Below are 24,681 nucleotides of genomic sequence, written 5' to 3'. Positions count from 1 at the left end.
ACATATGTATTTGGAAACTCGGGGCTCCGTGAAGTCTGCATTTTCAGACCCAGCAGAGGCATGGGTCAGAAAACCTTATTTCACAGAGAGGTCTGGTCACTCGCTGAAGGCCACACGCAGTTGGTAGGGCTGAGATCTGAACAGAGGCAGCCTGGCTGTAGGGCTGACAGCAAGCCACATGCCATGCTCCCTGGAGTGTAATCCAGGCAGCTGTCAGTGGGACAGGAAGGAAGTGGGTGGCCTTTCTTGCCGGGGGACATAAAGGCCTCCCTGCTGGCTGTGCTTAAATCTGGTTTCCACTGGCTGAGACCGATGAAGAGTTGCAGAGCCTGGGTGGCATTTCTGGCTGCCATGTTGGCCATCTCAACAGTGCTCTCAGAGACGAGCTGTCCACAGCTCATCTGGCTAGGCGCCAATGCTCCTCTCAACCTCGTACGCTGGGCAGAGGGAGTGCTCAGGAACCTGGACACGCTGGCCAGCTCTAAAGTCATCGCCTGACTTGTTGCCAGACTAATTGAGCCAACTCAACCAGTTCCTCTGTAAAACTGAGACACTATTGCTGAACGCCACTCATGCATGCCTCTGCGGTCACAGCCCTGGGCACCTCCCTCACCATCCCTAGATGCTTCCTGTTGGACACAGAGCTGCTCCAGCTGCAGGGTAGGGCCCACAGGACACAGATTTGTCCCAGGCTGGGCCATGTCAGGACTGGAACTCTGGCTCTTTCTCTCTGGAGTGAGGCTTGGTTGTTGGCCTGTTTCCTTGCCCTAGTCTGATGCAAACTCTCAACCAGAGGGTTCTCCCCGCCATCCCCCCCGAAACCTGGATGAGCTTAGGTTTGTCTGATCATGAATGTCTGAGACAGGGTCTGATCTCTGTGTAGTCAATGCTGACCTGGAATTTGTGACCCTGCTACCTTGGCAGTGCTGGGACGTCAGATGCCACCGTCTGGCTGAGACACAGGTTTTGACAGGGAAGAGCTGGGCTACCTTGGGTGGGGAGGGCAGCAGGGTCTCTGCAGTTGGGGGCATGGCATAAGGGTTTGGGAATGCTGTGTGGGCACAGCTATCAAGGGCTTTAAGACCATCTGGGAGTTCATATCCCAGTGTTCTCTGACCCCCTTTCTGACTCATGAGCAAGGACATGATTGGATCCTCCAGAGAAAATTCTGGTTTTCCCGGGGGTCTTCCAGTACAAAGTGTGATAATACAGGAGCGTAAGTTTTGTGTATCATGTCTGTGAAGGGAATTGGGATGGTCGAGCAGCTGTCCTGCTGTGGGTGTGGGTTACATGGTGACGGCCAGTTATGAAGGTGAACTAGGGCTAAGAAAAGGATCCATCCAGCAGCGGGAACCTGACAGCCAAAGTCACAGCAGGAAAGATGGGACGTTGATTTTAAAGATTATGCAGGGTCACGGTAAAAATACAGGTGAGATGAAAGGTCCAGTTGGGAAGGAGTGTGGGGACCTGTGGCCCAGGACTGCAGCTGATGCAGGCAGCAGGACTGTCCAGTGTATTCCTAAAATGGATTCATGAAAGTCTTTGCTCAAACAAACAATAACAAAACAACAAAAATCATCTGTATGGGGCAGGAACTTGAGAGGGGAGTCTGGGGACCGAGTGCCACGTGTGCCATGGGTCTCAGACCTCACAAACTGTGAGCGCTGCTCTCTGTAGACCTGCATGGACTCCCCACTTCTGGCCTGCCCTTCACTGCTCCCCTTAGCTATGCTTGTTCAAGAGGCCCCTGGACACCCCCTTATACGTGAAGAGAATAGGAAGGACAAGCCTCCGAGGAGGAGATGGGAGGTAAAGTGAAGCCAGGCAGACTGGTGGCTGTGGGGTGAAGACTGAGCCAGGCCGATCTGGGCGCCTGCTTTGGGAAGCAGAACCGAGAAGGACCACCATGTGCAAGAGAACAGTGGAGGCACACACACTACTTGGGGTCTGAAGGCCAGGGTGACCGAAGCTGTTACCAAGAGTCAGTGGGTCCATAAGAGCAAGAGAAGGGGCAAAGAGGGCATGTTACAGGATGGCCCTATTGTTTATTTATTTATTTAGGCAGGGTCTCATGTGGTAGGCGGAAGCTGGCCTTGAACTCTTGGTCCTCCTGTTCCCATCTCCTGATGGGCTTATAGGCCAAGTCACCACACTTGACAATTCTCTCTTTTCAGCCTAAGCCAGGCATTGTCTTTATTTAGGCTCTAGTGACAGGATTAGCTGCCCTCTCCCAAGAAAGAACCCCCCCCCCCCCCGAGCAGGCTCCTATGAGCACATTTATTTAAACCATGGGACCCTCGCCCATGAAAAGCTCTCCAGCCCCAACCCTGTTTCCCAGGGAAGGCCTGGAGTCTGACTCAGTGGGGTCAGGCTTCCTGGGACATCCTGACTCCTCCTGCTGCTGGTCTCTATGGAGATTTGGGAAAGGCTGCTCATGCCAGGCTCAGGGTGGGATCTCTTGGTCACCCTGTGAGCAGCCCCCCATTTGAGGGAGGGGCTGGCCTCAGACACCTCACGTCTCTCAGCGGGAAGCCACAATCCCTCTGCCAGGCCTCTGTCACTCTCCTCCCCTGCTGGAGGATGGCTGTGCTCTCACTGTCCACAGGACAGCCCATGGGACAGGGAGGTCCTCTGCATGCTGCTCCTCCCTCAGCCTCAGGCCAGCAGGCGGCTGTACTCTGCCAGGGCTGAGGACTTCTTCACCCCATCCCAGATTCGGGCAGCGTAGTGGAACCTGTGGGTAGAGGGCTCTAGTCAGAGTGGGAAACTAAGGCCCAAATGAGTTTCAGTTTACAAGTGAGCATCCCAGAGCCTCCAGCAATGGTGCCAGCCCTGATGGAGTGGCCCTGTTTCTATGCCCTTTCCTGGGGAAGTTGAGGGCTGGACTTGGATGAAGGTCCAAGTCTTCATTCAGGGTTGGGCTCCATGGTAGTGGTGTCTCCAGTCCCCTCCAGCATTGTGATGGACAAACTTACTCAACAGCAGCTACACAGCCCAGGGCCTGTCCTCCCCTCAGGCTCTGGTTCAGCCAATGGCAGGAGCCTGAGCCCTGCCCTAAGAGCTCAATGAGTGGGTTCTGCACACAGGAGTCATGAGAAGGCGGGGCTTCGAGTAGGGTTGGGGAGAGTGGCAGTAGACAGGCAGGAGGGACAGATGGACACAAAACGACGGAGAGGGGGCCAAGCACAGTGAGGCTGGACACTTACAACCTTGACTAGATCTCCAAGCGTAACCAGGCTCACTGATCCTTCTCCTGGCTACTGAGTGGATTCATACCAGTGTGTGACTTTACTACGAGACATTTCCTTTGAGCCTAAATTTCTGCCTTTGAGACAGGATCTCACTTTGTATACCATACAGGTCTGGAATTCACTATGTAGCTTAAGTTGGCCTTGAACTCACAATGATCTTCCTGCCTCAGTCTCTTATTGCTGGGACTATAGACATGAACTACCATGCCCTAAATTTCTTCCAGAGAAAACCCCTGTATCAAGCCCGAGAGGCCCATGTGTTAGTCACACACAACTGCCCCCTGCTGGCCTGGCTGAAGTGCTACAGGTTAGCAAGGCCAGGAGAGCTGGGATTTACTGAGGTTCCCCCACCACAACGCCCTCCAGATTGCAGGCTCCTCAAATGCACCCCACTCCAAAGAACCCTTACCAGTTCTTCTCAGTGAGGATTGTGTGCGACAGCTGTGGCCGGGCCATCGACATCACCTGGCTGCGGAGCTTGCTGACCAAGGACTGGAAGCTAGGGTGACCTCGGTACCCCGGCAGCAGGGAGAAGAGGGGGCTGGAGCCAGGCCCTGGGAGAGTAGGGTGGGTACTTCAGAGTTTTGCCTCAGACCAGCTCTTCCCAAACCATTCCCGTGCTGAAACACACGGCCCTGAGAAAGACCCCAGCACCAGTGGCAGCCAGAATTCTCCCGGCCCCAGGGCAGGTTGTCTCCCCACGGCCCAGCTCCCTTAGGTAACTCTACCTGCTCGAGGTGGGTTCTCGTTCTCAGCTTCACTGTCCATGAAGGGCACCAGGAACAAGTTGACCTCAGCATCCAGGAAGTCGGGCGGCAGCCCTGGGAAGACGTTGCACTGCAGCATGGACAGCGTCCCTGGGAAGCAGACACTCCAGCTGCAGCCTGAGCTGTGGGCTGCGGTGGGGGACTGGCAGCCAGGAAGGCTCTTCTGGGTTTTGCTTGGGAGTGGCACAGGATCTAGGAGAAGCTCGGGGGTGCTCACCCTTATAGCGCAGGTGGGAGTGCGCCATGAGCTGGTCAATCATCAGGTGCATCTGACGTAACTTCCTGGGACAGAAGTCCTCTCTACGTGCCTTGTTCTGCAGGAAGACTGGGCGGGAGGGTGCAGCAGTGAGGCAGACAGCGCTTGGCCTCACCAGGTCCCCACTAGCTCAGGTGACTCAGGGTTTGTGAGCAGGGCAGTGCTGGAGACCCTGACACAAGCCAGACCTGACTCCTTCCACCCAGCACCCCTAGCCTGATGGAAAGACAGACAAGGACAGCTGTGTCATCAAGAACATTACAGGAGACTTGAAGGACATAGTGCGACCTGATGTTAGAAAGACCAGAACAAGTGCGTGTGTGCGTGGATGTAGGAGCACAGTCCTTGAAGAGGAGCACCAGGGAGGACAGAGCATGCAGAGAGCAGTCAGGACACAGGACTGGAGGGTGAACAGATCATGAGGCACCACATCAACCCAGGGCTTGTTTCTGCAGCCGTGGGATGTCAAGGACACAGCAACAGTGTGGGTCAGAGAGGAAGCCCATGCTAACCGTTTCTGTCCCCTCTCCCAATATCAGAAGCACTCTGCAGGTCTCTCTTGCCCACTGCTATGGCCCCAGAGCGGCTCTCACCGAGGTGCGGGTAGTACTCAGTGCCCTCATCCGAGCCTGCTGAGCTGCTGGACTCATGGCTGGGGGATGGGGTGGATGGCTTCACCATCTCTGCCGTTTGCAGGAACCTGCAGGTTTGGAGCGAGGGCTTGATGATTAGGCATGTCCCCCCCCCCCCCCCCCACACACACCCTGGGGAGGATTCCCCTTGAGATTCTGATGAGAGCTCTGCACATGCAGCTTCAGGGTTGTGACAGCAGCCCATGGACACCTGTACCAACTGTGCACTATCTTTGGGTTTCCGTGTGTGTGTGTGTGTGTGTGTGTGTGTGTGTGTGTGTATGTGTGTGTGTGTGTAAAATCTCAGGTTTTATCGGCATGCGTCTGTAGTTCCAACCACTTAGGGTTTGAAGCCAGCATACTTTATGTAGAAACCAGCCCCTGACCCCAACAAAAAAACAGCTCCGAACAAACCAAGCATAAAGCCAACCAACAAAACCCAAAACCACTTTCTGGACTAGTTTTCGGTTCACAGAGAGGAGCAGTGTGCCATGCTCCTTGGTGTGCAACCAGCTTCCTTCTAAGTAGTACCCAGTAGGCTGACGTGCCATCACCTGTTACCCAGTCCTCCCTGCATGCTGTGGTCACCTCGGTGCAGACACTCTTTAGTCTGAAGAGATTCATGTGGGCAAGAGGGCTCCAGCATAGCAGGGCAGGGTGGGGTCACTGTGTGGGGTCCCCACACAGTGTTGGGCTAGCTCACCCCAGTCCCTACCCTGCCTACTCTCATCCCTGTGCTGCCCCCAGTCCAGGCGTCACGTGGCTGGAACCGCACACTGCAGCCTTCCCACACTTGGCTTCTGAACAATACGCATTTAAGGTTCCTCCGTTCCTTTCATAGCTTGACAGCTCCTTTCTTCCCAGTAACTCCTTTGTCTGGATGGACCCCCTTCATCCATTCAGCCTCTCACAGGGATGCTGGCGGCATTGGAGCGGCCGTTATGAACAAGGGTGCTATAAATACCCATGCACAGGTCTTTATGTAGATGTATTTTCACCTTGTGCTGTTTTCCAAGTGTGTAACAGTAAATAAAACAAACCTGTTATCTAATGGGAAAACCAGACTGCTAAGTACTTGGGCATTCTCCTAAATGTTTACCCACAGTTGCAAGGGCCCACCTGCAGACCATGGGCCCAACAGAACACAAATCCCACAGGAGCCGCCTGTTCTGTGTTCCTCACACCTGTGCGCCCAGTGCTTGGCATGGGGGTTTTTAATTTACTTGTATGAAGAGCAACCCTGGATGCTCCCGAATCATATCACTCAGATGTGGCCACAACCCTGGCAAGACTTGTTCTGTTGCTGGGGACCCACCACTCAGCCCCCTCTCTAGAGCTGGATACCCAAGAGCAACCCACTGAAGAGGACCAGGCTTGGACAGTCGTCTAACAGCTGCCATTACAAACTGTTTAGGATGATTAATAACACAAGTTAAAACCAGATAACAAACTCATGGCTACGGTAGGTTCTGATTCAACTATAATCAAGTGTTTCAATGTACTCAAACAGAAATGGCTGGAGTAGTTAAGGTTTAACGGTTCAGATAGACTTTACATAGTCTTCAAAAACATCAGAAATCCACGGACTGTGACATTTAATGTCATTTTATTATTAAGGATCATTTGACTAGAGGCATGTCTGCTCCTGACGGTACCCCCTTCATGGTTCAAAGAAGACACTGAGCATCTTCACCTCCAGGAGAGGTTGCTTATCATGGCAAGGTAGCCACTGGGCAGAAATTGTCTATATCATCTGCAGACAATACTGTCCAAGGAGGTCAGACAGATGTGGGAAGGTCGGCTGCTAAGCTCTGGCAAGACAGGGCAAGCCAGTCCGTCAATATTCCCACTTCATTTCAAGGTCTGTCAGATGGTTCTGGGCTAAAAGGCTAAAGACAGATGCGCCAATGTTGTAAGAAATCAGGGGCCGTCCAGTAGTCAGCTGTCTCTACAAACTGTTTACAGTTTAGAAGCTATGTTTTTTGCTTCTTGTATTTTCAGATAATATTTGTTCTTGGATTTCTGATGGGGTTGAAGACTAGTTAGTCTCATAAGCAAGCTTACGTGTTTAGCATTGAGAGATATGACGTAGATTTGAAAGGATGGTTTTCAGATGGTAATGCAAACTAAAATCAGAACATAATTCAGGTACAGAATTGTAAACTATTAGGATAGACGGTAGAGTGCTTTATCGAAACTGACAAACATGACAGACTGGGCGTTAAGTGTATCTTATGTTTCTACCATTTACTAATCGTAAGGATCGTGCTCAATTCATATCTGAGAGAAAAGAGCCTTTTAATTGGACAGAAAGGGAGGGGAAATGTTTGGGTTTCCCTGGTGCTGTTTGTATTTTGATATTCATTCTGCTTCCTCAGGAGGGGCTTCCCCTGACAAGTAGATCACGTGATCAGGTGATCTCACCCAACCTTCTCCCCATTCTGACTGGTCAAATAAAGGCTAGAGCCGATGACTGGGCAGTGGAAGGGGAAGGTGGGACAGGGGAAGAGAGACAGAGGAAGAGAAGGAGGAAGGAAGATGGAGCAGGAGGAGATGGATAGCCTAGAGAAGCCACAGGTAACAAGGGGTTGCAGAGCTAGGGAAGAAGTTAGTATAGTGACAGATCTGCCCAATCTAGGCATACAGCTTATAAACATAATAACTAGTTGTGTGTATTTTATATGGGCTTATTGGAGTAAGAAATTACCAAAACACACATGCCTGCTGCACGCGCATGAAAACAAAGATCTAGGGGCTGAAGAAGCCTGGCCCTGTGGTGTTCCTGCGGGGGACTGGGAAGGAGAGGGAAGGCTTTAGGTTGGCCTCAGCCCTGGGAGGCCATCAGGGAGGATCTGCAGACAAAGCGCTTTCAGCTGGGGACAAGGAGCCTGAGGAGGAACACCTTGCAATTGAGCTGCATGGCTAGCCAGATGCCGGGGTGTCCTTCCTGATGGTGGAGCCCTATATGGCAGCACAGAAAGGGCTGTGTCCCCTACTCTGAATGAGGTGAGTCTGGGAAGGGGGTGTGCTTTGCAGGGGTGCTGCACAGGCCTTCCCTCCATATTAAACCGCCCTCTTCATGACTTTAGCTGTGCCTGCTGGCAAAAGACCACCATGGCTTGGCTTGCTGACCGCTGACTTCCCTCCCAGGAGGGGAGGAGGCCGTGAGGCCTCACCTGAGTGTCAGCCACTCCTCCTGAGCCTGTGTGCAGCTCTGCCCTACTGCACCTGTGTGAGGAGCCGATGACAGGACTGGGGTGGAGACTGGGAAGCACTAGGGTGGGAGCTCCATTACACAGCCACGGGGAAGCAGGCATCCATTGCCCAGTCCCCCATGGAGGAGAAGACAGCAGGGGACTTTAGTGGGGATGATCTACAGCAACAGTCAGCAGTGGCCCCTGGGGCCTGAGGCTTGGTCCTCCATCCCTGCCTGAGCACTCACCTGTACAGACTGAGGTCGGTGAACCAATCCTGCACGACAATCACCACGTGGCAGACCGTGAAGAGGAAGGCAGCTATCTGCAGGGACTGTGGGAGCAGAGGGACGTGCTGCAGGACCAACCAGCAGGGGAGGGCTGGGCACACGCAGGCTCTTTCTATGGGTAGCACTGTGGCTGGTTTCCTTACAGACTAGCCCTAAATGTTCCTGGGTAGGAAGCAGCCAGCCTTTCACAGAGGGCCACCGGCCTGAGGCCAGGTCTGAGCCTCCGCCAGAGCTGCCCCTTCCCCGCAGCCCCGCCTCGGCAGGCTCACTGCCACCCTCACCTGCATCTCCACATAGGTGTGAGGGAGGTTGTACTCTGGAGGCAGTTTGCGGTCGTTATTGATGAGGTGGTCCAAGATGGAGGGGCTGAGGATGGGCTGCAAGAAACGAAGGGCAGAGGGGGAGGGCAGGGTCACCATGAGGTAAGTCCTGAGAGTGCAGGCCCGCAGCACGGCAGGCCACTTCTAACCAGGTCAGGGCTGGCAGCAAGAGGGGCTAACCACTGTACTCCAGAGAAGACTCATCTTCCCAGGCCTTTCCAGTCAAGCCTCGCTGTTCTCAAGAGCCTGGTGCCCAAAGGCAGTTCTGGTAAATTTCATACAGCTCGAATGGGCCCGGTCCCCTTAAAGACTCTTTGTTGTTGGCTGTTTCATGTGTTTCCAAAGCTTTGCTGAAATAATTACTTAGGTCAAAAAATGATTAGTGTGAAATCTGGTGCGGATTTACAAATTACATGAGTGCGTGTTAGAGAACGTGGTTCTGGACTTTCTTAAAGTCACAGTCAACTTGTAAACTGACTCTGAGTCTCCCTGGCTCTCAGCAGTGTGCGAGCTGCTCTGGGAGGCACTATCTGTCTGGCTCTCTTTCCCAGAGTTTTCCTCTCTTCTCTGACCCCTGAGCCAGCCCAGCTCATGTGCAGGTCCCTGCATCCCCTGCATAAAGAAGCCTTCCTCAGATGGCAGATTTCCACTCTGTGTCATGAGAATCCTGCTCCGCCAAGAGGGAGTATCAACAATGGGCCAGGGCCAGAGCCCAAAATGCTTGGGGGTCGGGGGGGACAGTGGTGGTGGGGGGAGATAAGACATAGCAGCCAGTCCCATCACAATGGAGGTGACACAGACAGCAATGGCACCAGAGGCTGGAAATGTCCCAGAAGCATGACCCACAGGAGTCTTCCGAAGGGAGGCACTGGCCAGGCAAACAGGGATAAGCATAGAGACTGTTCTAGGACCCCAATACTGATAGCCAAGAGCATCTAGCTCAGGTTACTCTCATGCTTACACTACTGCTAAGACTTTACTCGCAGGCAGACACGCAGTGTGACTCCTTTTTCTGAAACTCATGGGCAGAAATGGAAAAGGACCTGACCAAGGCCGCACAGCTCAAAGACAGTTTCAAGTTGAGAGAAGAGGTTGAGATAGAGCGAGGCCTTGCTGACTCCTCATGAGGGCGAGGATGGCAGTCAGAAGGCCTCACCCCAGGTGCTGGCCAAGCACTGTGCCTGGACCATTCCAATGACCCCTCAGAGGTCCCAGAGCCCAAACCTCACCTCAGGTAAGAACAGGCCTGGGGCCAGAGGTCAACTTCAGGTCACAGAGCTGACAGGGTTGTAAGTTCAGGATCTGGACCCACACAGACCCCAGGCCACCCCTGAAGGCACGCTGCTCAGATCCCTCAGGCCACAGTGCAGAGGTGAACAGGACGGAGGCCACACTCTGACAAGAGGATGCGAAGGGCAGGGAGAGGGACTGGGGCCGGCACCTGCGTGTCTAGGAAGACAATCCGCTCTTGGGTAATGAAGAAGTCAATGCCGCTGGTCTGGTTGCCCCCTCGTTCCTTCATCTCCGCACTCTGAGCCCGGAAGACATATGCCCTGTGAGGAGGAAAATGAGGGCTGTGTGAGCAGTCTGGCTCCTCTCCTGCCACAGAATAGCCTGACACGTGGACACTGAAGCTGAGCGTCTCTGCCAGCCCCAGGCCTTCCACCTGTGGCCATGGTTGGGGGATGACGACATGTGTGCTATCACGCAACTTCACTCCAGCCCACAGGTCCATTTAGTCCTGCTAGGGGAGTCAGCAGACTCCAGTGCTCACCAGCAGAGACTGCTGGCCTCGATGCTGCACAACCCACCCTGTCCTCCTGGCCCTTAAGCCCTCCCGCCTGTTTGTTATTTGTAAAATGGAGATGATGAGGCAGGGGAGTCGTGGTGTACATCTTTAATCTTAGCACCAGGAGGTCAAGGCAAGCCAGCTCCTGTGAGTTCCAGGCTATCTAGGCTATACAGTGAGACGCCACCGTAAAAAATAATAAGAATAGCCAGGCACTATGGTACATAGCGTTAATCCCAGAACTCAGGAAGCAAGGTCAGGGGTCAGGTTAATCTCTATGAGTCCAGCCTGATCTACACAGCAGGTTCTTCAAGCGTAGCCATGAAGACCCTGTCTTTTTTTAAAAATAGAAGCAATGATACAACCCAATCAAGTATGTCCAACTTTTGGTACTGTGACACAAATGTCGCCATCTACAAAGCCCACATTCAAGACTGTGTACTTCGGCTTGCGAGCTGGCTCAGTGGTTAAGAGTATGTACTGCTCCTCTAGACGACCGGTTTCATTCCCAGCACTCATGTGCGGTGTGGCTCACAACCAACCTCGCCTCCAGCAACAGGGCATCCCTGACCTCAGGGGCACCTACACATGTGTAAATAAAATAAAATCTTAAAACAGAGACTCACATATTTCAGCTACAAAGCTGAAACGTGTTTTATCTAACAACCTTGCATGGGCTGTGTCCACAGCCATCCAGGATTACATGTGGCCTGTGGGCTCAAGGTTGGGCCCATTGAGTCTGTGCCCCAAAGCCTAAGGCTGTGAGGTGAACATACATGAAAGCCCTCAGACCATCAAAGCAACTCCTGTCAATCACCAAGCACCCTTCTCTGTGCGGCGCCTCCACCCTCGTTCTTCCTGTTGGCAGGTCTCCTCACGGCAGAGCTGTGACAGCATTTGCTGCTTCCAATCTGACGTCAGGATGACAGTACCTGCCTTGGTGGGAGGTGGCAGGAGTGGGGTGTGGTGGCGGCCTCTTACCTACATCTTGTCCTGAGGATGGCTGCATGGAGCAGGCATCCTTCCACTCAGCAAACACTATAGAACCCCACCTGCCACCGCTGCCATGGTCAGACACCAGGACAGAGCATCAAGGAGACAAAGCCACTGTCTTCTAAGACTTCTTTCTTTTTAAAGATTTGTTTTATGTATGTGAGCACACTGTTGAGGGCATCGGATCCCGTTGCAGATGGTTGTGAGCCACCATGTGGTTGCTGGGATTTGAACCCAGGACCTCTGGAAGGGCAGTCAATGCTCTTAACCGCTGAGTCATCTCTCCAGCCCCCCGGGCTTCTATTTAGCTGGGTGTTGCCCCCAGCTCATTTCCGTCTAGCCCACTAATCACAGGCGCTCTGGAACCATGGGATAGGAAGAACGGTGCTGGGGTGGGGATCTGCTGTGAGGACGGAGACAGAGGTGCTGTGGGCGAAAGTGAAGGGTCAGGAAGGACATGTGTGTGAGAGGACAGAAGGATGCATACTAGGGCTGTGACAGGCTGTAGCAAGGAGCGGGACGAAGGGCAGACCTGGGGTGAGAGGCAACAGCAGGCCAGGCTGAGACAGGAGCGTCAGCTTGGACCTCTCTTCAGAGCGCAGGCGAACCTCCACGCCCTGAAGCAGGGGGCGATGAACAGGTTTTGGTTGGAAAGCATCTCTGTGCTGCAAGGACTACAGGGAGGGCGGAGGGCGGCTCAGGGCGCAGCCTCAGGCACCCGCCCGCCTCAGCTTCTTGGACCTCACCTCACCACCTTTCCTTGCAGTGCAACAGCTGAGACCCGCAGTCCCTCACCCGGCAAGCTGCCTAGGCAAGGGCTCTGTCACCGAACTGCTGACTTCCCTGCCTGTGTGCACCATAACTCACCTTGTCCCTGAACTCACTATGTAGCCGAGGATAACCTGAACTCACTATGTAGCTGAGGATGACCCTGAATTCACTTATGTAGCTGAGGATGACCCTGAACTCACATGTAGCCGAGGATGACCTCAAATGCCTGATCCTCCTGCTTCCACCTCATAAAATCTGGGACCACAGGCAGGTACCATCTGCCTTTTTTTAATCATCTTTTCGCATGCCAAACGGCTCCCCGTGCCAGATGGTTCTCTTTACAAACTTCCCAGACAACAAGCCCACAAGGCAGGCTATGGTAGTCCTGTGTATTATGGAACCCAGCACCAAGAATGGGCTGGGACACCGGGAGCACTCAGTACACAGCTGAGGGAAGGCACAGAGACGGGCCCTGCGGGTCTTGATGTCTGTCACGGGAGGTAATAGCTGGGAGTAGGGGCTAACCACACGGTGCGGGAGACAGGCTGTGTATCCGGTGAGTCCTCTAGGAGCTAGGGCCAGAATCAAAGACTACTGCACACGTGGTCAACCACAGGGATGAACGGCAACTGAGCCACCACTTTCCCAGTTCAGGAGTTGGATGGAGAACACAGGGGACGGTGCCTGCTGCTCAGAGGGGACATGAGAAAGGCTACCCAGGAGCTACAGTGGCACAGCACAGGATGGCTGTAGCTCCAACTCAGCAGAGGCGCCAAGGATGGAGAGGCAGAAGGACCTCTCAGCCCCAGGCCCAAGCGACAGTGCTCCCTAACCTTTTCTGGGTTTCTACTAGACCCTGAGACCTGTTGAGACCTATGGGCCCTTTTCCTAGAAGAAAAATTTGACAGCAAGGCAGAGGGATTGTGGCATAGAAGCCAGCTTAGGCTATGTAGGGAGACCCTTCTTAGAGAAACAAAACACAACTCCTACACCTAAACAAACTCCAACAAGAATAAAACTGTGAGACTCTGAACACCCATTGGTGCCGCTAAGGCACCTTCTGTAGAAAGCTTAGTCCCAGCTCCTGGAGACAGCTTGGCCCTTGCTGAGTCTGGTGCTGAGACCTTCCCTGTGCTGACTAGTCTGATGTCAAGCTGACACATGCTGAAGTCACCTGTGTGGAGGGAACCTCAATTGAGAAACTGCCTCTGTACGATCAGGCTGCAAACAAGCACATAAGGCATTTTTAAAATTAGTGACTGATGGGGGAGGGCCCAGTCCATTGTGGGTGGTACCAGTCTTGGGCTTGTGGTCCTGAGTTCTATAAAAAGCAGGCTGAGAAGCCACAAGGAGCAAGCCAGTAAGCAGTATCCCTCCAGGGCTTCTGCATCAGCTCCTGCTCTAGGTTCCTGCCTCGGCTTCCTTCAGTGATTAACCCCAATATGGAGGCCAAATAAACCCTTTCCTCCCAACTAGCTTTGGCTATGATGTTTTATTACAGCAATAGAAACCCTGATTAAGATAAGTTGGTACCAGGAGAGTGAGGTACTGCTATGGCAGACCTGACCATGTTTTGGGGGAAGATTGTGGAAGGCCTTTGGAACTTCTGACTACAAAAGCCAGAGAGCTGAGGTTTGGTCTGACGCTATGCATTGTAATGCTAAGTGTGGGCCCCCAAGGCCTGGTTGCCCCAGAGACAAGAGAGCCCCCCCACAGACCCAAGTGACCTATGCGACCTCGCCCCCAAGTTCTTTCCGAGTGGTGAATAAAGATGTCCACAGCCTACAGATGGGCAGAAGAGAGACAAGAGGGGCTTGGGGCTCCCAGGCTTAGGTCGGAGGAGACCATGAGGAGGGAAAGAGGAAGGTGGGAGAGAAGACAAGAGCCATTGGGCGGGAGGCAAGCAAGCATGGCCCCGAGGGCTGGCCAACTGGAGTTAAGAGCAGCCCAGATGGATCACAGTAAGTAATAACTCGGGTTATCGATAGGAAATAGATTTTAATAGCACAGAGGGTAGATATCTGCCTAGCTTTAGTGCTGATAAAGGCGTATGATAAATAACAAAAGTGTGTGTGTTTTCTCGGGAACTGAATGATCAAAGGCAGGTTAGGAGCCCCTGAGATTAAGTATTTTCTACAACACAGCACTGAGCCCTCGGTGGGCTATTCTGTGAGCGCTTGACAGATAAGAACGTCAGAGCAGTGCAGAGGACTGAGGCCTAGGTTGGGAAGTTTCAGAGGAAGTGGGAAGACTCTATTGGGGCCATTTTCTGTTCTGAATTAAGGTTCTGTGGCTGTGGTCAGCTGGGGCTGAAGAATTAGCTGTGGTAACAAGAGACCAGCACCACTGAAGTGAAAACTTTGCTTTACTGGGACGGTTTGATGCTGGTTGGCTGGAGCTGAGAAATTAGCTGTGGTTAAGAAGAAACCAGAATCCCTGAGGTGAAATCTTCTGGGAAATATTTCCTAAGAATCAGCATATAAAATGTCTGTTCCAGTGGTGGCCAAGGTTGTCTTGCACTGGTGCCAAATGTGGTAGTGCTAGAATCCCCTGGGGATACTGGTCTTGAAGGCATGAAGGGGTCATGGAGAACAGCTGAGGCTTAGCACCATGAGAGGCCAGGAGAGGCCACGGGTGAAGTACAGCCTTGGTGTTAGCTGAAGGCCCAAGACTGGGGTGTGGGGGGTGGGGTAGGGGCGTCCAGAGAGAGGCACTGAGCTGAGTCAGCCTTTAGGAGATGGCGGGGAGACCCTGGTGGACATGTGTGACCATGTGTGCATGACAGGGAGAGATGGGGGCACACGTGACTTAGGCTGTGTGCCAGGGGGTACTTGTCTCACTTGTATCTGGAGAGCTTATCTCTAGAAGGGCCAGGCTTCCCTGTCTGTGCCCGGGTCAGGACGCAGCGTTTCAGGTCCTCCTTCCTAACCCGTCCTCTAACGCTACCATTTATCTCTGTCACACCTCCCACTGCAGACCGTGCACACACAGGCCAGAGCACCCTCATAGCCAATCCTTCCCCGAACGCTGAAACACAGGAGGACCGGGGCTAGTGCAGAACCCGCTCCCCCAGATCGCTCTCCTTGCCCAATCTCCCGGGTCACTGGGCACCCATAACTCTTGGGCTCTGTGTCAGCTGCTTCATACGTTAAAACCTCACTTGAGGGGCTGGAGAGATGGCTCCGGAGCAGAGAAAACTGGCTGCTTTCCAGAGGACCCAGGTTCAATTTCCAGCTCCTAAACGGAGGCTCATAGCTCCAGATCTGAAGCCTCTTCTCAGGGACCAAGCATCCAAGTAGTGTACACAGACATATATCCAAGTAGTGTACACAGACATATACCTGAGTAGTGTACACAGACATATATCCACAGGTACGACACCAAAGGAAATACAATAAAGTAAAAGTATTTGAATAGGAGAAGAGCTGACTTGACCAAGGTCAACCAGAGGAGATCTGGCACCAAGCTTGCAGCAGCCACCACCTTTGAAAAGCCTTGGTGACTTTCTTCCCTTTCCTGGTGGGGAGCTACACTCAGCTAGCCCACACTCTTCCTATCTATGATGGTGAGGCCAGGGAGGGGAAGCCACGTGGAACTCTTGCAGTTCTGATACCCAGTCCGTCCTCCCCATGGGCGGTCACCTTCCCCTGCTCCCCCGGCCTCCTCCAGCCCTGCCCAGTGCCCCTCACCTCTGGTCTTCCTCTGGAGTGTTTGCTGACAGCAGTGACATGACCATGGACTTGCCTGTCCCCTGGAGGCCTAAGACACCGACCACTAACACGTCCGTCTGATCCAGCAGGTACTGGGGGGCAATGGGGAACAAGATCCTCACAAGCCTGACAAGGCAGCCAGGCCCCTGTAGTGGGTTCACCCACCCGCTTGATCATCTGCTCCTTCATCTGGACAAGGAGCTGTGTTGTGGCAGGCTCACATGTAAGGCTCTGGACCCTAGAGGCTGGGAAAGCTGAGCGAGAAAGCTTCCCATGATTGAGAAGCAGAAGGGTATCTCTAGTCACATAGCCTGGCTACACAGGACCACATTGACCTATGGGAGGCTAACACTGTAAGACCTGGGCAGGAAACAATAGCAGCAGGAGGGCCTGAGAACCAGTTACTACTTGGGAAGGAGCGGAGAAGCAGGCTGACAGAACTACCCAAGTCAGGCCTCCTGCTCCAGGCAGAGGGCGATCAGAGCAAGGGGCTATGTCTGGAGCCTTTCTATAAACACCCAAGACCTTTGCCTCCGGGCCAACAGCTCTGCTGATCTTTACCACCAGGGGGCAGAGGAGTCCCTTTCAAAAGCCAACTGATTTGCTGGCACTTCTCCAGAATCACCAGAGGGACTAAGAAAAAAAAAAAAAGTATCTGGCCCCGGGCCAGGGTTTAATAAGCCTCTGTACCTTAAAGCCAAACTACTCAGGATGAGGTGTTCACTGTGGGAGCCAGATTGCATGTGGCTATTTTCCTTCATTAAACTGAAACAAAAGTGACAACTGTGTCTTTGGCCCTAGGGGTTACAGTGTCAAGGGCTTGCTCAGTAGCCCTGAGCACTGGAGGAGGCTGCCACACTAGGTAGTTCAAAGAAGCCACTTTATCGCTGCAGCAAGGGCCACTATGGAGCAAGCAGGTAGGGCAAGGTAACACAGCCCTGGTGTGCAGCACTCACAGGCTTAAGCTAGGGGCGGGAGGGCAGTCCTTCCAGAGTGTGTGCAACTGTGGAAAAGCACCAGAGCAGAGGAGCAGGCCTGTGGGCCTAGCAACGTGAGGCTCTAACTAGAGCAAGGGCTGCTGGGAAGGAGCCTCTGGTTGGCCCATGAAGACAGCACGGGGCTGGACCAAGGAGTGTGGGAGCAGGGTCAGGACCTTCCTCTGGTGTGCAAAGGCCCAGGAGTTCTGGGGTACGGGGCAGCAGGGATGTCTACCAAGAGGTGTTAGAGCAATCAGGGTTTCAACCTGCCCTGGTGTCACAGGCCTGCCATACAAGCTACTTAGGAGACAGAGGCAGGAAGACAGACAGTTCAAGGGTAGTTCAGGGAACTCAGTAAGACCCCACTCTGAACCAAGAGTAAAAAACAGGCTGGGGCTGTAGCTCAGGAACAGAAACTTGCCTAGCATGCACAAGGCTCTGGGTTCAATGCCCACTGTCCTTCACACTATCAACAAACCATGACTTTCAACTACCAGCCCTCTAAGTTGGATGAAATTCAGGCCTGATTGAGGGGAACTTCTCTCAGATCCTGAGAGCTGTTCTGGAAGGGTGTGGACAGAGGTGCGGGACCTGGGGAGGCCGTGGACAGAGCTGCGGAACCTGGGGAGGCTGTGGACAGAAGTGTGGGACCTGGGGAGGCCGTGGACAGAGCTGCGGGACCTGAGGAGGCCATGGACAGGGGTGTGGGACCTGGGGAGGCCGTGGACAGAGGTGTGGGACCTGGAGAGGCCGTGGACAGAGGTGCGGGACCCAGGGAGGCCGTACCTCGATGGCGCTGTCACACCAGTTCATCTGGTCGTCCACTAGCTTGATGCTGTGTTTCATGCGTTCTGGAGGCAAGAGCTTGGCCTGGCCCACCACAGCTGGATGGAGAGAGGAGACAGGACAGTGAGGGTCTCCGTGAGGCAGGAGCTGGTCACCGCCCACCCTACGGGGTCTACTCACGGTCCATGGCAGTCGGGGCAGCAGTGCCCATGCCCCGGTTCTGAATCTGGTACACGGGCTGTGTGGGTCTCTGCCCCTCCTTCTCTCCTTTGGGGGGTGCAGGGGCCGTGGGGGGCGGTGGGGCAGTGCCTTCAGGGGTGGAAGCTCCTGTTCCAGCCACAGGCCCCTTCCCCTCCTCACGTGGCTTCATGAGCACGATGGGTTTCTCCAGTGGGGCTGGGGCTGGCGGTGCAGCTGGCACTGTACTAGGTGGCGGCTGCTTTGACTGTGGGGGTGAGAAGTCTGTTAGCCACTGGGGAGACCTCCTATCACACCCTCCTCCCACCTCTCTCCTGGGGTCCTCCATGCTCACCCGCTCAGCTGGCGGCTTTGAGAGGATGATGGGAGTTTTCTGCATGACGTTAGTGCTGGGGTCTTCACTGCCATCCTGAGAAGACGGAATGCAGCTGTTACTCCAGACGGCCTCCATGATGCCTCCCCACCCCACCCATGAGAGGGAAACTTCTGGGTTGTTTGGAAAGTCAGTTATGTCAAATGATGTTTTGCTGGGGGATACAAAGGATGTGTGAAAAGCTGTCTTGCTGAAGCAGACATGGGAAAGAATGTTTTCTGAAGCAGACCCAGGTGAAAGGACGTTTTGATGCAGCAAAGATACGTAAGGACCGGGGATGAAGGAGTATAGCTGTGACCCACAGACAGTGGGAGACAGCACACTGAGCCTTGGTCTGCTTTGCTCCGCCTCGCCCTTCTTCCCTAATGACACACAGGTATTGGTTCACCTTACACTGCGTTGTTGAGCTGCACTGTGGTGGTGCAGCCAGAGAGGAGCCCATGCTTGTGAGGTCCCTGCGGCAGCTTGCCGCCTCCATGTCTCACCTCAGGCCAGCCAGCCAGCCCTGCAGTTTCTTTAGGGTTGAACTACAGCTGCTGGTTCATGTGTGGTGTCTGTCTGTCCACAGGGCTGCTCTGCAGCTGCTGAGTCGTATTTGTTATTTGCTGCCAAAGAAGATCAAGCTCGCCCCCAAAGAACTATTGCTGAACAGGTCCATTTTCCCCATATCCTAGTAACTTTTCTCTTTACCTCTGCTGGGTGGTGGGCAAGAGGAGAGGTTGAACCCTTATTAAAAGTAGGTTGCAAAAAATGTATGCCTGCATGCCCGGGTGCTGGCACCACTCCCATGAGGCTGAGAAACCCACACAGAACCTGGCCACCTGACTCCAGACCACATCCTCCCCGCTCCGACAGCTTCTGTTGGAGCAGCCCCGTGGGAGGGGTAGGAGTGAGGGCTTGGTGCTTTGCAGCTCGGGTGGGAACATATCCCATCAGCAAACTGGTAATCTAAGTAGGACCTAGCCTAAGTAACTGGTAACCCACTCCTATCTGTTCAACTGTGGGGGGTGGGCAGGAGCTCCACCCTCACAGGGTAGTATAGGACAGAGGGAACAGCCTGCATATTGCCCAGGACACCTGACACATGGCAGAGGCCTACTCTGTGAGAGCCACTGGGATCCTTGCTACCCTGATTGCCAAGACTTGTCCCTGGCCTGCTCTCACAGGCTAATGGACTCCTTCCATGACTAAACCCCTAGTCTAGAGGGGCACGGTCCAAGCTTCAGGCTTGGTTCTGCCTGAGATTACTGTGGACCCTCCCTGGACCTGTTTCTCCTTAAACCCCGCTCATTCCACTGGCTCACAGGCTCGGCGGAACCCCAGGATGACTCGAAGGGCTTTGGCAGGACAGCTCTGAGAGAACACCTGCAGGATGGAGGCTGAGGGTGGGGGTGACAGGTGTACTTATGAGGCGGGGCATCTAAGTAACGGGGACACACACTCGTGTACACACACATACACACACACACTGCAGAACTGCAGGAAGATGGAAGACAGGTGTACAAAGGCTTGCAGAGGAGGCCTGTCTGAGACAAAGGTAAGATTCACAGCAGCTTCTCCCGGCATTACAGCTGACAAGCTGCAGAAGACCAGGACATTCCCCCATGAGCTGTGCACAGGGTCCCGGGTGCCTGAGGGGGTCCAGGGAACCCCACAGAGACGCAGCACTTTGGGAAGCAGGGGAACATGATGCAAGGAACTGTTGTTGGTGGCGTGCGACTCTTTAAAATGGAACCTGATGTCAGTTCTGGCTCAAGCCCCCAATGCAGTTCCTCTCTGTCAAAGCCCAAGCCCTGTCAGGGCCTGTGGGATCTGAGCCCACCTCCTCTAGGTTCTCCTTCCCGCCACAGCCTCTCTGACCTACCACACACAACTAGGCTTTGAAATGTCTTGTCTTTCACCTCCTCCAGGCTCCCACTCAAAGTCACCTCCTCATAGGTTTCTTTGGCTATGTCATCAAAACAGTCCCTTTATTCTCCCTCCCCTTCCTCTACCCGAGGACAGCTTTACACACAGACGTGTCCCCTGCCCCTGGATGGAGCCACTGGAATCCTGCAAGCCATCGTTGGGATCACTCACCCGTCTCTCTCTTTCCCAGGGTGCAATGTAGTCTCTCTCCCGACCACCAGGCCCAGAAAGATTCTGGGGGCCACTGGAACCTGGCTCCTTCCACCGCCGCCGCCGCTCTATCCCGTAGAGCCCTGGCTGACTGTGCCCAGACTCCGACATGGTTACCTGGAAGGAACAAGGAGATTTTGGTACAAAAGGAATCCTTCTTCTCTATGGGGCTCACCTCACTGCATGAAGATTCTTCCTTGTAAAAAGAAGCTCTGAGACCAGTGAGTCGGCTCACTGGATAAAGGTGCTTGCTAGCAAGATTGACAACCTAAGTTCAATCCCCACGACCCACGTGGTAGGAGAGGAGGGACTGACATCTGCACTCATCACACCCACCCAACCCCTCTTAAAAACAACAAAACCAAAACCCACAAGCAAACCCGAGGCTGGAGAGATGGCTCGGTGTCAAGGGAGTGCATACTGCTCTTGTAGAAGGCCCAAGCCCTAGTTCCAGCATCCACACTGGACAGCTCACCAGCACCTCTGGCTCTGGGGGACCCACTGCCCTCTTCTGGCTTCCTTGGGTACTGCATGCATGTGTTCATAACCGCACACATACACACATACAGAGAACAACCACAACTGGAGCTCTGTGGCTGAGGCAGCAGCTGGCCGCCAGTGGCCTCCTACATGTGCCCACTGCTCTTCTTGGTGAGGTCAGCACACAGCACCCAGAACACACTTCTCAGCGGTTTTGGCAAACAGTGTAGGTAGCAACAGGAGGGTGGCTTGGGGGACACTCAGAAACTTCCCTTTACAGAAACAGGTCCATGTCTTTTGCCTCTTCCTCCTCTTGGCTAAAAGTGGCTCAGACAGCTACCCTGACTTCAAGACAACTTCGTGGAAATCATGGTAAAACAAGACACAAGGTGTTGGTAGTCTCTAAATAACCTTACATCACCTACCCCTGAAGCCAGTGAGAAACAAATCTGTCTCTTCTTTGTGCAAGACTATCTGTAACTATTGGAATGGTCCAACAAGGCACAGAGAAAGGGGACAGTCTCCTTCCACAGGCAACAAGTCATATTCTCACAAGTCCCCAATAGGAGGACTAGTGATCACCCATTTACGTGTGGTGACAGTGGCAGGGGCTCACTCCCATGGGCCCTATTACCTACCTGGTCCCACAAGGTTCTCACGGACCTACTTTCTGCCCCGGCTGGTCAGCCCTCCCTCCCTCCGCACACACAGGTCTATCCAGAGACTGACCCTCAACATGTTCTGTTGGACTATATGACCCACTCTCCACCACTGGTGGCATCTGTTTCCAGGTCCCTGGGGGAAGTGTGTTGGGGTCTTTACAATTCAATGTGCTCTAGGGACACCTGAGTGCTCAGCTGCCCACAGGACCCTGTGGGGCTGCCTGCTCTGGCTCCAGACACAAGGTCTCATTGGAACCTGGTCCCAGAGTGACAGAGTGACTATGGCTGCCACCTGTGAACAGCAGTATAGGTGGCGACAGCGTGGCCCTAGGACCCACAAACCCAGCATCTGGCCCTCACATTGTGTTCCCTCAAACCCTTCCCCTTGTCCACCTCAGGCCTCAATGACATCAACAGGCTCCTGTGAAACACTCTAGAACTGTTGGATGAGGCACTTTTGCTAGCCATGTGGGGGCTTGTCTAGCCCCCCTCAGGCCCGAGTGACCTCTCCCCAGCCACAAACGGGACTGACCGAGGAGGGCAAGGGCCTGCTAACAGATGCTTACTGGAATGAGTCAGGTCTTAAATGACTGTTTACTGTCTAAGGCCCTCTCCCCAGAGACTGGGACTCCTTCCTCCCCTGCAATTAACTGTCTGTTCCCCTATTATTCTGACGACCTCCCGAGCGCTTGAGAGTCTGATTCCCTTTTCCATAAGGATACTGTCTTCACACTGACGTGTCTGTTCACTGGGACCACCCCCCTTTCAGGCAAGTTAACTGTCCTGGAATTGTTCTGGAATCAGCATTTGAGTCTACCTAACAGCTCTTGTGGGGAATGATTGTGAACCTAAGATGCCATCTACCTGCAATCTGGGCCCTGAAATGCTGTTTCCAGAGTTTTCCGGGAGAGCTCTCTACAGACTAGTAGGCTGGGGTAACTGTTTACTTACAGGGCTCCGACAGTGGCCTCACAGAGATGAAGTCTAATCTGCATATTCTTGGGGTGGGAGCTTCTGGGTTTCTTGTGTGTGTGTGTGTGACACAAGTACACACGTACCTGCGTGCAAGCATGCAGAGAGCCCTATCATATTTGTGGAGGTCAGGTAACAACTACTGAGAGACCATTTCCTCTTTCCATCCTGTAGGTCCCAGGGATGGGAAAATCAATTCCTTTGCCTTGTGGTGACACCTTTACCCGATAAAACCATCTGGACAGCCCCACTTAGTTTTTCAGACAGGGATCTCAATGGAACCTGGAGCCTCTCTATGAGGCTAGACTGGCCGGCCAAGGAGCTCTGCACATTGCATGTCCTGTGTCCCCAGCACTGGGATACAAGATGGTGTCACCTCACTCCACTTTTTATGTGGTTGCTGGGGATCAAACTCGTTGGGCCTTCACGCTTGCAAACAAGCACTTCACAGACAGAGCCGTCTTCCCACCCTCTACCATCTCAGATCTCGAGCACCTCTTACAGAGAATCTTCCAGAATTGACAACTTGGTTTGCACAATCACCCAGGAGACCCCCCCCCAATTCTTCACTATTCTAACGCCTCTTCTCTTGAGGCAGGACGCATTCGACGAGTTGAGAGCCTACAGTTCCCTCCTCCTCACGTCTCCCTCTCAAACAGGGTCCTGTCGTGTAGCTCAGGCTGGTCTCAAACTCATGGCGACCCTCCGGTTTCTGGCTCCACACTGCTGGAATTCCACGTGTGAGCCACCGTGTCCAGCCCTATTCACCTATTTTTTTCCTAAGTGTTCCCTAAGTTCTTTAAATTAGGTCTGCTTGTAGTCTCAGATGGGGCCTGCTTCCTATACTCGGGCATGAAGAACCTCAAAATCCAATTTCCACGTAGACATTCCTCGGAAGGCGGCCCTAAGTGTGTGTCGGCTTCTATGGGAATATGTCCAGAAATTCCCTCCTGGTGCTATTAGGAGGAGCGTACCAGTACCACAGGGACACTTGACGGCGGCTATAGTTTCCATTAATTCATTTGTACCTCCAACGAACGGCGCCGCTACGCCGAGACCTTCAGGTTCCTACTGCCATTGGCCAGCCGCCCAGCGACCTTTTAACGGCAGAGCGGGGGCGGGGCTTGAACACGCCCCACCCCTCAAGCCCCGCCCCTCCGGCGCGCGCACGCCTCTCGCAGGCTCGCGGCTTCGCCCCCGCCCCCCTTACCTAAGGCTGCTGCTGATTCGTTCCCGGGTCGCAGCGCGCGCTCTGAGTGACAGGAGTGCGGCGTGGGCGGGGAAGGTCCTCCACAGCCACCTGCCGTGTAAATGGCGCCGGAAGGTCACAGGAAAGAGAGACGGGCAGAGAAAGCGGGTGCCGGCTATTCCGGAACAGGCCTTGGCGTCCCGGAAGCTCCCAGAGGAGGAAGAAGAGGAAGCCACAGTACGCAGCCCCACAAGTCAGGGCCCCTCGCGCTGCTGGCTCAGCGCATGCGCCGCGGGCTGGGCGCGCAAGCGAACCGAACGTGCGCGCCAGACTGAGCATGCGTCAACGGAGGTGGCTGGTTTCAGCACGCATGCGGACTACGGAGCGGCGGGGGGGGGGAGTACGTTGCCGCTGAGAAGGCGCGTGCGCATTGTGTCTCTGGGCGGGCCTGGTGTTTGGCTGGGTGGGCAGCTCTGGAGATTTCGAGTTCGAATCCCGGGTCTTCTGTAGTGTTGACAGACTGGGGTAGACTACGGCAGAAGGGAAGAATTAACGTTCTTAGCTGAACAAGTACAAATCGGATTCAGCTGGCTGCAAGGCGCGATCTTGAAGGACTTTAAGGGAGAGCCCAGCTTTGCCAAGACAGCGAGAACACCTAGAGAAAGATCGAGTCTTGAACCTGTGGCACGAGGTGGGCAGCAGAAGTGGGCGGGTCTAATCATGAAGTCGCAGAGTCACATAGCCTGGTTGAGGACAGAATGATCATACAAATGTCTTAGGGGACGCAAGGAACGCAGGGGTACAGAAGGGCAAACATTCACAGGACTGCAGGCACAGCCTGAAGAGCTGGAAGGCCCCGGGGCAGAGGGTGCGGTCACCGGGACTCAGCCACCTATCTGGAGCTTGTGGTTGCCCAGATACGGGAAGATAGCTGAATGGCAAAAGTTCCACCT

The 24,681-nt window shown here is 54.0% G+C and overlaps 1 protein-coding gene across 2 annotated transcripts; it reads right to left on the bottom strand.

Moving 5' to 3' along the window:
• Positions 1-2,263: 2,263 nt before the first annotated feature.
• Smg9 (SMG9 nonsense mediated mRNA decay factor) lies at positions 2,264-24,012 on the bottom strand. 2 transcript variants are annotated; one of them, XM_028782575.1, is made up of 14 exons: positions 23,750-24,012; positions 20,387-20,542; positions 18,269-18,343; positions 17,917-18,181; positions 17,737-17,834; positions 15,953-16,065; positions 10,152-10,263; positions 8,672-8,767; positions 8,349-8,434; positions 4,868-4,974; positions 4,236-4,343; positions 3,980-4,108; positions 3,661-3,805; positions 2,264-2,734 (listed from the first exon to the last, which is right to left on the bottom strand). In XM_028782575.1, the coding sequence occupies exons 2-14, from the start codon at positions 20,534-20,536 to the stop codon at positions 2,656-2,658; spliced, it is 1,563 nt and encodes a 520-aa protein (XP_028638408.1). In that variant the 5' UTR covers positions 20,537-20,542; positions 23,750-24,012; the 3' UTR covers positions 2,264-2,655. The 2 variants fall into 2 exon arrangements, with proteins under 2 accessions (XP_028638408.1, XP_028638409.1); XM_028782576.1 differs by lacking the exon at positions 23,750-24,012 and adding an exon at positions 23,514-23,574.
• Positions 24,013-24,681: the final 669 nt, after the last annotated feature.

The sequence above is a fragment of the Grammomys surdaster genome, unplaced genomic scaffold (genome assembly GCF_004785775.1).
Source record: "Grammomys surdaster isolate TR1022 unplaced genomic scaffold, NIH_TR_1.0 804, whole genome shotgun sequence".
NCBI lineage: Eukaryota > Metazoa > Chordata > Mammalia > Rodentia > Muridae > Grammomys > Grammomys surdaster.
This window is presented reverse-complemented; position numbering and strand designations above follow the sequence as displayed.